Source organism: Desmodus rotundus, chromosome 6 (genome assembly GCF_022682495.2).
Source record: "Desmodus rotundus isolate HL8 chromosome 6, HLdesRot8A.1, whole genome shotgun sequence".
Lineage (NCBI taxonomy): Eukaryota > Metazoa > Chordata > Mammalia > Chiroptera > Phyllostomidae > Desmodus > Desmodus rotundus.
In genome coordinates, this window is record NC_071392.1 from 142,001,529 (window position 1) to 142,018,428 (window position 16,900).

The following is a 16,900-nucleotide window of genomic DNA, read 5'->3' on the forward strand; positions in this document are numbered from 1 at the left end:
AGTACTTGATGCTCCTTGCATGATCTCTAAGACTGGTTCTGAAAAACAAACGCGCACCCATCTCTTCAGAAGCTAGAAGTGCATGCTGTTGGGACTATGATTCCTGTGGGATCTGAGGTAAACTTCTGTGTAAACATTCACGAGAGTACAGCCTCTGGAAAGAGCTGACTTTAACCCACAGGAATGTATTTTAATTCATTTACATGTCCATAGTAAATACAAAGGTAAGCCAAGTACTCTTGTTTCTTGGAACTGGAGTCCCAACAGACACCTTTGTTGTTCCTTTTACTAGAATAAAATGCTCATACCCTCTCGACATTCTAACCCCCGGGTCTTTGAAACCCAATGCCCTGCCATGCAAATATACCCCAGGGCAATCCCTTATGTAACATGTCATTTCCAGGTAGCCGAGATCACGAGTGTGAAGGAAGCAGCAAAACCCTACTGGCACAAAATCAAGAGTTTTCAGAGGACATGAGTAATAAACCTGAGAGGGGATAGGAAAAATTGCACATGGGTCCTGGCAAGTCACAGGCAGGAAGTGTCAAACCCAATGGTTGTAGTGCTGCAGAAGACCCCCGGGCCCCAGTGTTAGAGTTCACTGTGCCACGTTGATTAGCACTACTTCTGTAAGGCTCTGTGGCAGGAAATGGGTTCGATACAGGAAAAATCAGACGCCAACAAGGATGTATGTGCATGCAAGAGCCTAGGCCGCCTACATGGTTTGCAAAAGGGAGGAGAAAGAGGAATGGCAGAAGTCTCCTGTTACCTCTGACCTGAGCAGAGTGGAGGGGTGAACAACCAAACGTTTGGGTAGAGTGAGTGGTGTGTGAGAGGCCCTTGTCCCGTGAAAGCTCACCAACAAAAGTTTAAGGCTCGGCGTCCAGTTACATCTATTTGCACTCTCATCCCCACCACTAAAGGCCACAACTAGTGAATCTGACATGGGGAGAAGTAAAGGGTCCTCTTGGGGTGGGTCAGGGAGGAATTAAATGTGTCTCTAGCCCAGATGTCATGTTGCATTTTCTTTCCTCATAGGGGGATTATTTCCAAACCAGCAGTCACAGGAACATGCCGCTTTTAGATTTGCTTTGTCACAACTCACAGAGCCCCCAAAGCTCCTCCCCCAGATTGATATTGTGAACATCAGCGACAGCTTTGAGATGACCTATAGATGTAAGTAATTGCTTCTATTTCTGAGATTTCTTGCTGCGATCGACCAATGAGAGTAGGGCCTGTGGGTAGGTGATGGTGTTACAAAAAATGACTTGAGTTGTGTCATTTGTCTTCATAAGAGAAAGCCCTCCAAGAAAAATGTCCAGAGACTTTTGAGTGATTCCATCAGTTGGCATTTTAGACCTTGCAATGCTTCATAGAATGGGTTTGCTTTTTCACTGTCAGCCAACTGGAAATGCCAGCACCGTGGCTACTGGTGCTGACTGCATCTCCTCTACCTTGCCGAGGTTTTCTGGTTCAGCTGAAAGAGTTCTGCACGTAGGAAACTTATGAGAGACACAGAATCAAAGATTCTGACTTGGAGAGGATGGTTTAAAATGCTTAAGCCTTTTCCTGCCCACAAGTTAAAAGGAGAAAATGTCCCTGTAGCTTCGTAAGAAAGGGTATGTGAGAACTTGTATATCTGGTTTCCCATTTTGGAAAAGGATCAATAATTATTTAAAAATCAATGCCTTGATTATTTCCAAGTGCTTTGAAGTGATTGATTGCTTAAGACACACTTTGTAGGGCCAACTTTGAGCATAAGGCAGAACAGAGGTGATCTCAAGAAGGAGAAGGGGGAGATAAATTTCTGACATCTGAATTGAATACAGTATCAAATGTGGGCAACAAACACCATTCTGAGTTATTCTGACAACTAGGACTGAAAAGGAAACTGTGTGGTCGCATGATTGCCACTTTATGACAGATGAAAGCATAAAATTAATCAGTGGAGACATATTCCCTCCAGGGACTGAGCTCGTGTGCGATATTATGGCATGAAGTGTGAGCTGAATGGGCAAGAACAATTTAAGATTCGAAACTGGATTAAACTGGCCCCATAGGTTTTGTGTGCCACTGTGGATTTGGGGACTTCTGCTCAGCTGTAGGTGTTAGAAGTCACAGACCATATTTTCTTCATGTCTTTCCCTTATTTCCTCATGGTGGGCTCTCAATGATTTGAAGTCTCAAAATGAGAATTCAGAATTCTCCCTATGCCTAAAACCACTTGTAAGATAGTGTAGGTACAAATTCCAAGAATCATAATTATACCAGATTCCATTTATTGAGGACTTACTCTGTGTCAGGAACCATAAGTATTTTATAAACAATTGTAATAACATTCATTGCCATTTACTGAGCATCTACTATGGCCTATGCATAATGCAGTAACTGCTTTTCACGTGTTACATCAATTAACCCTCACAGGAGTCCTGCAGAGCACTGTTACCTTTTAGAGATGAAGAAACTAAGGCTGCAACAGGTTATGTAACATGCCTAAGGTCACCCAGGAAGTAATTGGTGGTCTTGTTCCTTATTAGTGCATGATAACCTGATCAATTATATTGAGATTACTAAAGAAGCAAAAGGGAGTTTTCTGGATCTCTAAGGCAGTGGCCTGATAAGGCACCTAAGAATCCTTATAGTGATTTAAATCGCAGCTTTGATTTTGCACAGGAATACCCATTAAATAAATGAAATAGCAACTCTGTATGTTAGTAATGTTGAGATTGAAAAACTTGTCAATTGTTTTACTCACTACCCAGAAAAAAAGAGCTGAAGTTTAATTGTTGACTTGTAGCTCTGTGAAACCATATCCTTAGAAAGCTGGAAAAATCTTGAGGTGGCATTTGGTTATCAGACAACCTCCCATTCCTTTTGATACGGCTTAGAGGAAGGTATTTGGGCAGATCTGGGTGTGAGGATCTAAAAGCCGCCTGAGATTATGCACAATCTTTTGCCTTTATAGGAGTGTGCTAATCTGTGTCCTAGGGAGAGGCTCCATAGCTGTTGTCACACTCTCAAAAGGGTCCCTTACTCAAGAAGGATTACTTGTTTAGGGAATCAAGGAGAATAAACGGCTGGCACTCACCCTGCTGAGAACTGTGTGTACAGCAGAGTGTGTGGGAAAGAGATGTGAACTGCGGTCCCAGTGTCAAGGTGCTGACTGACAGGACGAGATAAAAAAAAGACAAAAATAGGAGGAAAGGTTCTGAGGCAAAAGGTGGTGCTCTGTACTGTTACCTTAACAACCTAAGGTTTGATTTCTAATACAGTTCATGGCTCTTTACTGGGGAGATTGAAATATGATACAGAAAATATTATCCAGTGCAACTAGTGAACTTGGAATGAATAGATCTGGGTTCTTGAACTTGATTCCTGCCATATACCAGTGCACAGGTTTCTATGAATTTGGTTACTCTTGAAATGTTTTTGGTTTTTTTTCACTCTGTGAACTAAAAGGGAAATTGGAAAAACAGAGATGATAAAAAGGCCCTTACCTCCTCTCAAATAGCTTACAGTCCACTAGGGGACATTGCTGAGGGGATTGTCTGGGAAGCAGTAACATCCGGTGCTTAGACCTTTAGTTTCTTCTCTTTAGCTCCAGGATCCGAGAGGTTACTGGGCAATTTGGGTGGCAACAGTGGCATAGAATTTCCAACCTGCCTGGAAGATTCTCTCTTAACTTCCACATGAGGCCGGGAACCTTCTGGGGCTATGTTCATGTTATCCATTGGTCTGTGAAAACTGTACATCTGTCCCAATTTGAATTCACTAAAAAATGTCAAAGCGAGGACAGAGGTTTTAGGGAAGATGCATTTAATTAATCATTTATGAAGAAATCAAGTAAAGCATCTTAGATTTCGTATCAGGTGCTTTTTGAAATCTGAACAAGTAGTTACTTTAACTGCCTCAGTCTTACCTCCAGAAAATAACCAAATCTTTGTACTTTCATAATTTTTGCCATCGTTTGATGTTTTCTTGTGCATTTTGCTATTCATTATCCCTCCACCAGAGGGTGGAGGAGGGAAGGGAGATGTGTAACAGGAGCTACTCCTACTGGACTGGTTAGCAACAGGGTATTAAAAAGGAAGAGCGGGTTATAGGGTAGGGGGTGCAGAAGAGAGGGAAGAGGGGGATTAGTAATCCCGCTAATGGCCGAGATGAGAGTTTTGCATTTTCTCTGCATTCAGACTTCTTGCTTTCCTCGTCTGCCACCATGAAGGGAGAAAGTCATGGAATCGGCAACCCCAAACCCGCTGGATCTCCTCTGAGCACTCCTCCGTGCCTGCAGGGGCCGGTGCTGGGGAGACTGTCCACAGAGATGGTAGCTGCTGATCATTCAGCTTATCTTGGTGCCTTTATGCTAAGTACAAATAAAGGCACAGATGGACTACTAATTGGGCTTTCTATCAGCAGTCTGAGGAGCACTGATGCAATTTAATTCCTACCATTTCATTCATTTATCCATCCATTCATTCAGCAAATACACACTAAATGCCTACTTCATGCCAGGTGTTAGGAATATAGTTGCCAACAAAAACACAGCCTTTTTCCTTGGGGGGGGAGGGGTTTACATCGTAGCCCACAGGTCCTCAAACTTCAGTGCACATAATATTCACCCAGGGAGCTTGTTTAATGCAAGATTCAGGGCCAAACTCTAGACTTTCTGAATCAGAGTATTGAAGAACAGGCCCTAAGAGAATTCTGCCATTGTTAGTATGAGCATCAAACTTTGAGAAAGAAACTCTTTAATGTAAAAAGTCTTCTATTCCCTTAGCAAGCATTTCTGAGTCTTTACCCAAGCCCAGGCCTGGTGGTAAGCACTAGAAATGCAGATAAAAGGGAGACATGTTCCCTGCCCTGGAGAACTTTATTCCTTGTGAGGCTGACTGTCCTGTAAACAGAAAATTAAAATTTAATGTTGTGTGTGTTACAGCAGCAATTTGTAGGGAGTGAAGTTGGCCTCTCAGAGGGTGGTGGTTGAACTGAGTTTCAATGATAAGTAGAAACTTTCCAGGAGGACAAGGTGAGGGGCTGGAGAGTGATGAGGTGTGTTCCATGCAGAGGGAATGGCATGTGCAAAGGTAAAGAAGACCAGAAGACACTTCACCTGTTTTCCCCCTACTCCCACCTCCTATGGCAGGCACTTCATGCCAGGACCCTCATTTGCCATTTATAGGTTACTGCAGAAGGAGTCAGCCAATGGTCGTTCACAGGCCAGTTTTAGTACAGCGTTTAAAAATCAGGAAAACACAATTTCATGTCAAAATTGGGATACCTTAGCTCTCTTTGAAATTTCAAAAGATCCAGTAACACAAGACCCCAGCTGTGGCCCTAGCTGGCTAAGATGGAGCAGAGAGCATCTCATCGAGACGGCTTCCTTCTAAACCAGCCCACTTCTCCCATTTTCTCTACTACCTGCCTGGCTCCAGAAAGCATTGATTTCTTCAGCCCCAGTTGAGTTGTCCAGCAATGTTGCCTGTGTTGTGTGTTTATAGGTCAATTCTACCATCAGAATATAAATCACTGTCCAAAAAGACCATGTCTGGTGTTGCTGAGAACACGTGTCAGGAGGTTATTCCCGCAACACAAAGGAACAGCTGTCTCTGACAGCGAGGGAATCACACAGCACAAAGATGTTGAGAGCCTAAGGGGCAATCGGGGCAGTGTGCCTAGTTACAGTGGGCCCCCTTCTGTTGTGGACCTGTTTAGGAAACCCAAGGGCATTCTAACAAGACTTTAGGTCCTGACAACAGACAGATGTCCTCTTAGTTTTTGCCTGAGCTCCCTCATCATTTCAGAGTTGTAAACTAACAGCCCACAGACTTATTTTGCTTGACATAAAATGTGAAGCAAAATGTGGCACAAAAATCTAGATTTCTGGTCTCTCTGAAGAAAATGGAGGACATCAGGCAGTCCTGGGCCCACATTCCTGCTCAGCTTCTATTGCCTGGAGCTGAGACACGCTGCCCTCTTTCAGTGCAAGGCATAGACTCGAGTTTACCGAAGTCCTCACCATTCCCTATTGTATGTACAGTGGCCAGTGTAAAAGGATGACATTGCTTGCCCAGGCCAGGAAGCTGGCCAATGTGCTTACACCTGATGTATATCCTTTAGCATCTGTCATTTCATTATTTCATTCTAATAGTATCTCTTCTTCACTCTGTAATGAATAGTCGACACCAAGGATGTGTAAAACTTCTGCTGTCAAAAAACTAGTTTGTATATAGTAATAAAAAGCATGCAGTGCTGGTGGGGGGTAAGCAAAGACTATTTTGATGACCTACTATGTGCCAGCTGCTTCACATATGTTGTCTTATTTAAGTTTTACAACAAAATTCAATGGTTATTGACGCCATTTCAAGGGCGATGCTCCTGAGACAGAGGGAGACTGCCTTCTCCCTATTATCCAATGCATAAGAGCCTCAGCTAGTATTGGAAGCCAGCTTTGGGGTCTCCTAAATTCAACGAGCTTTTACCTTTTCAAGACATATGGCTACGTGGACACACACAAAATAGTGAAATGGCAGGAAAAGGGCCCCACACGGCTGTGTCACAGTAAAGTCTGTGGTTCAGGATTAAGAGCTATGACTTCTGGGGCAGAAGCTCCATGGCTGTGGATAAGGAAGACTTCTTGGGGGAGGTGGGACTGGAGCAGGCATCGAGGGTGGAGCAGATTTTGGTAGTGCACTGACAGGAAGGTGTTTTGAGTGGGTGAACTCACAATACTTCTTCTTCCCTCCCCTCAATCACTGCAGCACATCTTTGTTTGGGGAAGGTAGAGTTCAGTTTGTCTCGCACGAAGACACTAAATTCTCAGGTGTCTGCATTTCTCTGGTTCAGGTTACAGTCTGATTGTGGATCCTCCATTTTTACCTGTGCCCTCACCTGAGACATGCAGGCTTCAACATGCCTCTGGTTGACCCTTGGTTCTTTTCATAATATTGATGAGCATAAGCTTTTTCCGTGCAGAAAAGTGTGTGTGAACATTGCATCCTCTAACTAGTTAAAGGACTTCTGCTGAGATGGGAAGATTACTGTTCTCCTCTCAGATGCTCAAGATAAAGCGCGAGACCTTTGGGAAACTGTTAAGAGTCATGCACTTGTTCATTCACTCAAAGCAATTTCTTACTGCCCCCTCTGGAGCATGTGCACCATCACTGCCCTTCCCATACCTTCTCAGACAGCATTCGTTGATCACAGAATTCTTTCCCTCTGACTCTCGACATAGCTTTAAATTCCCTCTTACCCTAGCATTCCTGGCAGCTACTACAAATTGCAAATCGGTTCAAGTTGAAGAGATAAAATCAATTTGCCTTTATAAGGCATTACACTAGGAACTGCGGAAAATAAAATGTATTAGGCATTGATTCTCCCCTTAAGGGTCTCAGGTTCTAATAGAGGAATAGGCACATACACACAGATATAATAGTCTCTCTCTCTCTCTGTCTCTCACACACATACAACACACACACACACACACACACACACATCCAGAGGAAGGAAGAAAAACTTCCAGATGGAGGAATCAGACCAGGTTTCATAAAACAAGAATGTATGAATTGAATTTAGAAAGGCAGGTAGGATGCAGACTGGAAAATAGAATATACACAGAGACATACAGACATATAGACACATACAGAGATACACAGACACCCTAGTTTGATGTGGTACAAAGTATTTTGGATCAGGATTTGAAGACATGGGTTCAAATGCTGGACTCTCTTCTTAAAAGTATTCACATGTGACACTAGAGAAGCACGTCTCTGCTACCACCCAATGCTTATTTGTAAAATGAAACTCATATGATCTCCAAGAATCCTTCTAGTGCTGTATTTTCATAGTGAAGGTGCCTGGGAAACTCTAGGGATAAACAATTAAGATAAGATGATCTTGTACCAACCTTTGGTTAGAGGGAGGATCACTAAACAGATTGAGAATTTAAGGAAAGCTCTGAACCCCCCCCCCCGAGTGGCAAATTTTGTAAATGCAGGGGTATTACCACTACTGGGGGCCTCAGGTGCATTTGCGCAGTATTCACCAAGCATTTATGGAGTGCTTGGTGTTGTGAGCAAAAACAGAAAACGGCCCTGTGCTCCGGGAGCTCACTGGCTAGTGAGGGACGCCATCAGTCAAATAATTACACAAATGAGTTTATCACTATAGGTTGTGATAAAGATGGGAAAGAAAGGGCCATGATTCAATGAAAGCATATTACAAAGGAACAAGCTCTGGGCAGAGGAATGAGTAGGTGTTTGAGCTGAGAACTGAAGGCTTTTGGTGATGTGATGCTGAGAACAGGAGGAATATTCTAGAAGCTTCCTGGGCAGAGGCCTGGTGGTGGGGATAATGCATGAAGGGTGTGTGGGGCTGGAGAGGGTAGCAAGGGCCAGGCCTGGGGGGCCCTCTTAGGCATTTGATCTTCAGACCAGAGCTGTGACAACCCTCGAAGGGCTTTCAGCAGAGAAGTGCACGTTCAGGTTCCTGCTTTCGCACCAGGAATCAGATCATTCAGAGCACTGTGACACACTCAGCGTTCCCTGGAGACTTTGTGCTAATGGAGCAACGGCCTTTGCTCTTTTACTCCTGTTGCGAGTTTGAGATGGAGTCTGGCGACGGACAGAGGGATTTGGACGCTGGGGCAAGGGGAAGTTGATGACTGGGGGTAGGGATGAGCTGTTGTATGTGGCTCTGTGGTGTGCTCAGGGGTGCTGGGGGAGATTGGAGCGTATGGAGGCTGGAGCTCCTGAGATTGGAAGCTGATCCAGCACAAGGCCTGGAAATCTGGTCTGTATTTGGAGGCAGGGAATCACCAAGAGCCCCCACCTAGTTAATCAACAGAGAATGCCACACTACACTGAGCCTTGGTCTCCAGTCAAACCAGACAACTCAATGTCCTGAAACTCCCACTGCTGTTTCCTCAACTTTGACCTGCAAACTGCTCCTCCCATCATCTCCTGTTGAAATTCTGCCCTCTGGCCAGTCCTAGCTCTTAGGACACTCCTCCATCATGCCTTCCTTGCTTTTCCTTGTTCACACCCTCCTCTGCAACCTCGGCCCTTCCTTCCCCCAGCAGCCATTCCACTTAGTCCTGGATTTTCGTTACCTGGACCCTTATCTCATCTGCCCAGCTGGCCTGAGCAACTTGGGGGCAGTGGCCTCAGTTTCTCTAGTGTCTACCTCAGTCTCCACCACAGAACAGTGTGCAGAGGTGCTAGTTGAGTGACTAAGCCAATGAATGAGAGAACGAATGCATAGCTGTATATTATGTAACATTGGTGTCAGTGATGAGAATAAGCCTGAAGCACTGCTGTTTATGCAGTAGGGTTTGACATCACGCCTTCTGACCGTTCCAGCAGGCTGCCTTGTAAATTCCAGTGGAAGGCTGCTATAACCGTGTTGCTGGAGAGTGATGGGGGCAACAACTAGTTGTCAGTCAGATCGAGAGCTCATTCCAGCTCCTTGTGGACTATTGTCAGTAAGGGCCCTATTGTCAGTAAGTGGGAAATAAGGCTCCAGTTCCTAACTAAAGGGTTTCCGGTTCAAGGCCTGGCTGGGCCATTGCTGACTTGCGTGACTTGTGACAGTCATTTCTCCTCTTCAGAAACTATGTTTCTTTCCAATGAAAGTAGTATTTACATCAATGATATGTGGTTATTATGAGAAAGAGGAAATGACAGTTCATTTCAAATCAACCTTCCACTCAAACAACGCCATGAGGTAGGTGGGCCCTCTTAGTGTCCTGTTTTCACAGATGAGGAAACGGAGCTCTCGGGCGGAGAGGGGCAATGGTGTGTGTTTCTGGTCCCATCTCTAGACATCTGTGGGCTGGGAGGGCTTCCTCCCTTCCACTGGCTGCTGTGTCCGCCTGCCTCCTCGTGGGCCTTGCAGTTTCCCTCCCGAGGCAGCAGCGCTCCACCTCCTCTGGTGCCGGTGCTCACTGCTGTTGCCACACAGTCCTGTGCACTGTCAAGCGGCCTGGCTGCTCCGTGCCGGCTGCGGTCAGCGTGTGCGGGGCCCTGAGGTTACTGGAAACCTTCCCATCCCCGGCTGCTCTTACAGCGTTGGTGTGTGGCAGCTGGCTTTCCAGAGAGCGTGGGGAAGCCCAAGGTCATAGGAGCTCCAGATCTCAGAGGGTGCGGGCAAAATCGGGGTTAATGAGGCAGCCGGAGGCTAATGAAATTGACACCCAATGGCTAACCCTGTCTCTGCGTGTTCATTACGCAGACTCACTAGGATGGAAACAAACTTTCTGAGAGTAGTTTTTATTTTGTGTATAAAAGTGATAAGGGTATGACAGAAAGCTGTGGAGGAGACACGACATCAAACACTAAAATTTGTGTAATTTATCTTTGTACTAAGGATAAACTCCCCATCTTTTTTCTGAAGATAACAATTTAGAAATTAAGAATAGATTTATATTACTATCTTAAAAGATGATTTTTACTTAGTATAACACATGATACTTTAAATATTATACACTAATTTTAATGGCTTCCTAAAAGCCTAATGTACATATGTACCCTAATTTATTTAATCTGTTTCCTTTTATTGAATATTTAGTTTACTCCCAAAATTTTTCTTAAAACAATTCTATGATGATAACCCCAATAAAACTTAATTATTTGTACCTATTATTCTGGTTTTAAGAGCATTATAGCCCAGTGAGACAATTTCCAATAAGATTAAATAGAATAATTAATGTGTACAGAAATGGAAATAATTTGTTCAATGTCAGCTTTGACATTGACTTGCTATATGACCTTGAGAAATCTTTGTGTCCAGTTGAATGTCTAGATGAATAATATGGGTGATAATATCAGAATCTTAGGGGTATTAGAACAGGCAAACGCCATTACTGATATGAAAGAGCTTTGAAAAATCAGAAGTGCTAGGCAAATGCAGGGTAATATAATTAACTAGGCTTCTTATCTATTAACATGAATGCACCATAAGTACAATGTGACTAATTAATCTTTAGTGTTTTCCTATGAGGGTGGCCATTATCTATGAATGAATCAATTTTGTCGACGGGGAAAATTGCACCTTAAAGAGGCTAAGTTTACCCTGGGTCCAAATATGCAGCAACACTAAATCTGAAAGCATTCCTGTTCACCTGTGATTCAGTCCACAGGACTGGACCAAATATGGGGGCTAGATAATGTCTTTGGCTTAAGAAATCATTGCTTATATGGACAAGGGGCTGTGAGCAGTGAGAACTTCTGGTGGCAAGTGACAGAAACCCAACTAACTGGATAGTTTTTATAAACTTCAGGTGCAGCTGGATTCAGGTGCTTGAATGGTATCAAGACTGAGAGACACCCTCTGGACTTTTAGGCTCAGCGTTTCTCTGACTTGGTTTTACTCTCCGGCATAACATGTCACATGTCAGATCTCACATGCCAGATTGCAACACAGCCAGCCTTCACTTGCCCATCTCAAAGTCCCATCAGTTCCACTAAAGTCCTGGGCCTGATGTCACTGAATAAAACTCAGGACACATGCTCATTTCTGAGCATGACACAATGACCAGGATAATGTCACCTTTCAGTTGTTCTAGGCCTAGTCACATGACCATTCTTAGAGCTTGGAGTGGTGAGAGGACCAACTGGGTTTCTGGTTGCCATCACCCACCAGAACTACAACTACGGAGCATGGGTGAAGTGCAGTTCTTCCAAGGAAATCAGGATGCTATTACCAAAAAAAGAGGAGATTAAATGTGAAGTAGGTAAAAAAAAAAAAAAAAAAAAAAAAAAAAAACCTACATATGTCCTCCCATGGCACATCTCTTCAGAAGGGAAAATTCAGAGAGGCTGGAGCTAGACCAAGGTTCAACACGCTAGGAGCATACATGGGATTCTGGTGGTAAGGGAAGATCAGAGGCCAGTGAAGGCAAGAGGCTGGAAATCCAGGTTGACTGATGAGCTAGTCAAAGCTGTGAGGGATTTTTGATCATCTCTGCCCAGGCAGGAGCAAGCTTGCGTTCCTGGGCCAGTTTGAGGAAGCGCTGTCCACACACACGGTGTGGCTGGAGGGTTGTCCCTTCAGGCCGCTCTTTGACAGAATGCTGGGGCTATTCACACTAAAACATCTGGTTATTCTCAGGAACCTACTCTCTCTCCCAGTGACCAACATATTTCCTCCTCCACCCAGACACTCAAGCTATTGTGCACAAACTCTTAAACAGGCCCAGTGGGAATCTTGGCTTTAAATCTACAAATCCTACACCACCAGATGGTAGGTTCTTCTAATTGGTTACATCCCTTCTAGTTTTATTGGCAGGAATGAAGCCTTCCCTGTGCCTGAAATAGGGGGGTGGGAGGAGGTAAAGAGAGCCAAGATGAATTGAAGGAGGCTTTAACCTCTGTTAAAAAGGCAGAGAACTTGTTAGTTTCTATCCAAAGAGGACAGGGTGGGATGGTTTTTCACACTAAGTCATGGAACACAGTGGACTGAAATTCCAAAACTAACACTGATGAGACATAGAACGGTAATGCCTGGAAAGTGGTTTAGCTAGAAAGGTCAACTGATCTAGGGAGGACAGTCATTCATTCAATCATTGATATTTATGGAGTATTGTGGTAGTTTCTTATTTGGTAATTATTCATCTCTTCCCCAAACTTCTTGAGCAGAGTATATGTCTCCCTGCTCCGTTAATGTTATGTTTGGTCATGTGACTTGCTTTGGCAAGTGGAATATTATTAAGCATGTTTCAAGCAAAGACCATGAGAAGTACATGCCCCAGAGAGCCTGCTGGTCCCAGAAGAAAGAGACACACAAAAAAGCAGAGGTACCGCAGTCAACGAGAGTAAAGTCTAAAAGAGACATGTCCCAGCTGACCTGAAGACCTGTGAACATGATAGTAAAGGCTCATTGTTATATACAACTGAATTTGGGGATGGTTTGTTACGCAGCAACACCTGACCATTACAATCAACTACTGTATGTTCCATGCTTTGCTAAGCACCGAGGAAACACTGAGGCAGGACAGATATGGTCCCGGTCTCCATGGAGCATATATTCAATAGGGAAATAGACAAGAAATATGTTCATAAGTAAAAAATAGGGCTTATTACTACAGTCATAAAAAATATGATGTGGTGACAAATCACTATGGTAGAAGAGAACACTGACTTCAAGTGGTGAAGGAAGGCCTCTCTTATAGGTGACTTTTGAGCTCAGACATGAAGGTTGGAAAGGAGACAGATAAGAATAAAATCCCCACATGGGCAAGTTAGACTGAGAACCTTGTTCTAGTTGCAGGAGAATGAGGGGCCCTAAAAAAAATCCCTTGCAAATTACTCAGTTGTCTGAGGGCAGATGCTGGCTTCTCTCCATCATGTTGTTTGTATAAGTCAAGAGATGACAAAGATGCAATTGCTGCCAATGCAAGACAGACACAGGACATGGAAGCCACTGACCACAGCAGAGGCAGAGGGTAAGGTTTCCTAGGGCACGCCTAACTGAGCAATGATGGCATTGCCGATCCCTCCTGTCTTGGCTCCAGAGTAGTTAAGAGTTGTTGCTGTTGCTTCTAAGGATGGGAGAAGGGGTGTGTGTGTGTGTGTGTGTGTGTGTACATATAATCATTTTTTCACAGAGGAGGAAAATGAACTGGATGGTTTCTGGATCCCCATCCAAGTCTGTGATTCTGAGATTTAAATTATGTGTGAAGGAAACGTTAAATCGAGGAACTTCATTGCTGTGCCAAACTCCATTTGTTAATTGAGGTGGTTAATTAGGGCAGTCTCTCCAGAGCAAGCAGGAGAAGCTCCAGTCGTCCCTAACCCATCTGCTAAAGTTTATGACAATGTCACAGCTACAAGGGAGAACACACAGCACCCGATGCAAGCCCTCTGTTTCATCTGTACTCCAGACACTGAAAATCAGGAGTGCTGGGAAGTGGGGAGCTCAGAAGGGTCTACGTGGAACCTAAATCCAGGTAGTTACTCTCTTTGGGGAAATTACTTAAACTGTGCTTATTACCTTTTCTTCCTTACTCCAAAACCATACTGAATACCTTAGAATATGGTTTCTATTTTGACTATTCTAATGAACCAGTTTCTTTAGATTTACAATGTATTTCTCATCAGCAAATTTAGCTGCATTACGTCTTTGTTTCTTGTAGCTTAAGGCCTGTAAGAACCTTCGCACCTCTCCCTAAGAGCCCATAGGTTTGTGATGCTATGTTCTCCCCACCATCAGCACTGGAGCTCTCTGTAGCCCCTTCTGCTCCTTTTTCTCCCCAGTGTCTACCCCTTCCCCAAGATGCTAGCCTCCACATTTTGGGCTGAACACATCAAAAATGGAACTGTGCATCTTTCCTGCCAATTCTGTTGTTTTTCCTCACTTTAGTTCTGTCGAATCACTCAGGCTCAGTAAATCAGTGTCTAGTTTGACTGCTCAAATTCTGTCAACCTCTCCACCCAATACATGTAATGTGTTGATTTTACCACCATAATAACTCTTGAATCTGTCCCAATTTTTCCTCTTTTTTCACTGGATGATGGCTTTAGCCTTCTGACTTGTGTCTCTATGCTATAATCCACTTGACGTCCAGCAAGTAAATCAACTTCTCGGTCAAGAAATTTCTCTGTCTTTAAAAAATTGTCAGTCGTTCCCCATTTTGCTTTAGGTGCAAACTCAGACCAGAATATGAGTCTTTCAATAACGAGGTTTCATTCTGCCTACCTGTTGAGACTTATCTAACACTGTGCACGGTATGTTCCAGCTGAAGTAGGATGCCCAGTGTTGCCACAAACATGCCTCTTGATCTCTCACTGCTTTGCTTTTGTTCATGTTCTGCTTCCACTGGGCATTGCCCTAACCACCACCTGCCAACACTCCATTCATGTACTCAGTCAGCTAGCATTTACTGGCCACCCACTCTTCACTAGGCCCCAGGGATGCAGCAATAAGATCCCTGCACTCTTGGAAGGGTCTATAGTCTAGTGAACAATAAATAAATACAATGGTTTCAAATAGCTGTTAAATGCTACAAATATAGCCAAACAGAGTCATGGAACAGAGAATAGGCTAGAAAACTGCTTTTTTAAAAACTTTTTTCCTTGTTGTTCAGTTACAGTTGTCCCCATTTTTCCCCCATTACTCTCCCCTGCCCTACCCACTCTCACGTCCCACGTTCAATCCTCCTCCCCTTGTCCATGGGTCTTTTATACATGTTCCTTGCCTTGACCCTTCCCCTTCTTTCCCTATTATCCCCTTCCCTCTCCCCTCTGGTCACTGTCAATTTGTTCTTTATTTCCATGTCTCTGGTTCTATTTTGCTCGCTTGTTTGTTTTGTTCATTAGGTTCCACTTATAGGTGAGATCATATGGTATTTGTCTTTCACCACCTGGCTTATTTCACTTAGCATAATACTCTCCAGTTTGATTCATGCTGTCGCGAAGGGTAGGAGTTCCTTCTTTCTTTCTGCTGCGTAGTATTCCATTGTGTTAAGTGTACCACTGGTTTTTGATCCAATGGGTGGTCAAGGTAGGTTTCTCTACAGAGGTGGTATTTCAACTGAGCCTTGTTACAACCAACAGAATGTTCTGCAATGATGGGAGATATTCTGTATCTGTGCCTTCTTATATGATAGCCACTAACAGCCTGTGCCTATTGAGGATTTAAATTGTGGCTAGTATGACTGAGGAACTAACTCTTTATTGTTATTTGATTTTAATGAATTTAAATTTAAACAGTCACATGTGGCTAATGGCTACTGTATTAGACAGCATAGCTCTAGCTTTTAAAACTTTTCAGACAAAAAGAATAGCAATGTAAAAACTTTAAAATGAGAGTGAGCTTGTGTATTTAAAGAACACAAAGAAGGCTAATGTGTCTAAAGCATACTGAAGAAAGAATCAGGCAGGGTATTTTGCAGCCCTCAATAAGGAATTGCAATTGACCTCAAATGCAATAAAAATTACTAATGGGATTTAAGTGTGGGAGTGGGTAATTTGATTTACATTTTTAAAGATCACTATAATTCCTCTGTGGAGAAAAGGAAAGTAATCAATTGACACACAAATGAAAAGAGTGTGTATCAGTCAGTTATTGCTGCCTAACAAACAACATCAAAACCTCAGTGGCTTATACAAAACTTTTTCTTTTCATAATCGTAATCTGCAGATTGACTATGGTTCACCTGTTCTAGGCTGGATTCAGCTGCACCCTGGGAGAGTTTAGGTCTGCCCTGTGTATCTTTGTTTTGGGAGTGAGGGGAAAGGGACAGCAGCTACAAAAAACCTATGATTCTCACAGAGGATCACAGAAACACAACAGGCTAAGCCTTATCATGCAAGTATGTATAATGCCTCTTTTTGGTCATGTGTTCTAATAGTCCACTGACTCAGGCAGAGCATGAGTGTTAGGTTTGTGCCCAAAGCTCACACTCATGGGGCAAAGAAATACCTCTGCCTTCCACGAAGGATTACAAAGTCACATGGCAAAGGGCATAAACTTGTACTGTGGTATCAGTAACCCAGTGCACCACAGAGGGTCAGGGAAACCAGCTAGGAGACTCCTGCAATAGTCTACATCAGAGAATGGTGGCTTGGACTAAGATGGTAGCAGAGAAGATTCAAGAGGTATGTTTGTAACATATTTTCAAGGTGTTAATAACAAGACTTACTGATAGATTGAATGTAGAGTATTGAGATAAAGAAACCAGACCTACTTTCCAACATACATCACAAATAAAACACCACTGTTCTATGAAATGGTTTCTTGGTTTTTCAATTATAACTAGTCTTTCTTTCCTTTATTTTACTAGCTCCTTTCTTGTACTGCTTTTATTGGCCCTTTTGACTTTATACCTTTTGTAGGTTGGAAAAGGTCATGTCTACTATCAAAGACCTGGAATCTTTGAGGGTGAATAACAGGATTGTTTGTATGT

General features: G+C 43.4%; 1 protein-coding gene across 5 annotated transcripts in view; it reads left to right on the forward strand.

The window, feature by feature from the left end:
• GRIA1 (glutamate ionotropic receptor AMPA type subunit 1) overlaps positions 1-16,900 on the forward strand; it is a 277,525-nt gene that overhangs the window by 2,387 nt on the left and 258,238 nt on the right. For 4 of the 5 annotated variants that reach the window (XM_024576849.3, XM_024576848.3, XM_053926920.1 and 1 more), the window contains exon 2: positions 1,039-1,176. The exons of the other annotated variant lie outside the window; for it this stretch is intronic. In XM_024576849.3, the coding sequence (XP_024432617.1) occupies positions 1,039-1,176 (138 nt within the window). The remainder of the gene's footprint in view (positions 1-1,038; positions 1,177-16,900) is intronic. 5 annotated transcript variants of the gene reach the window in all.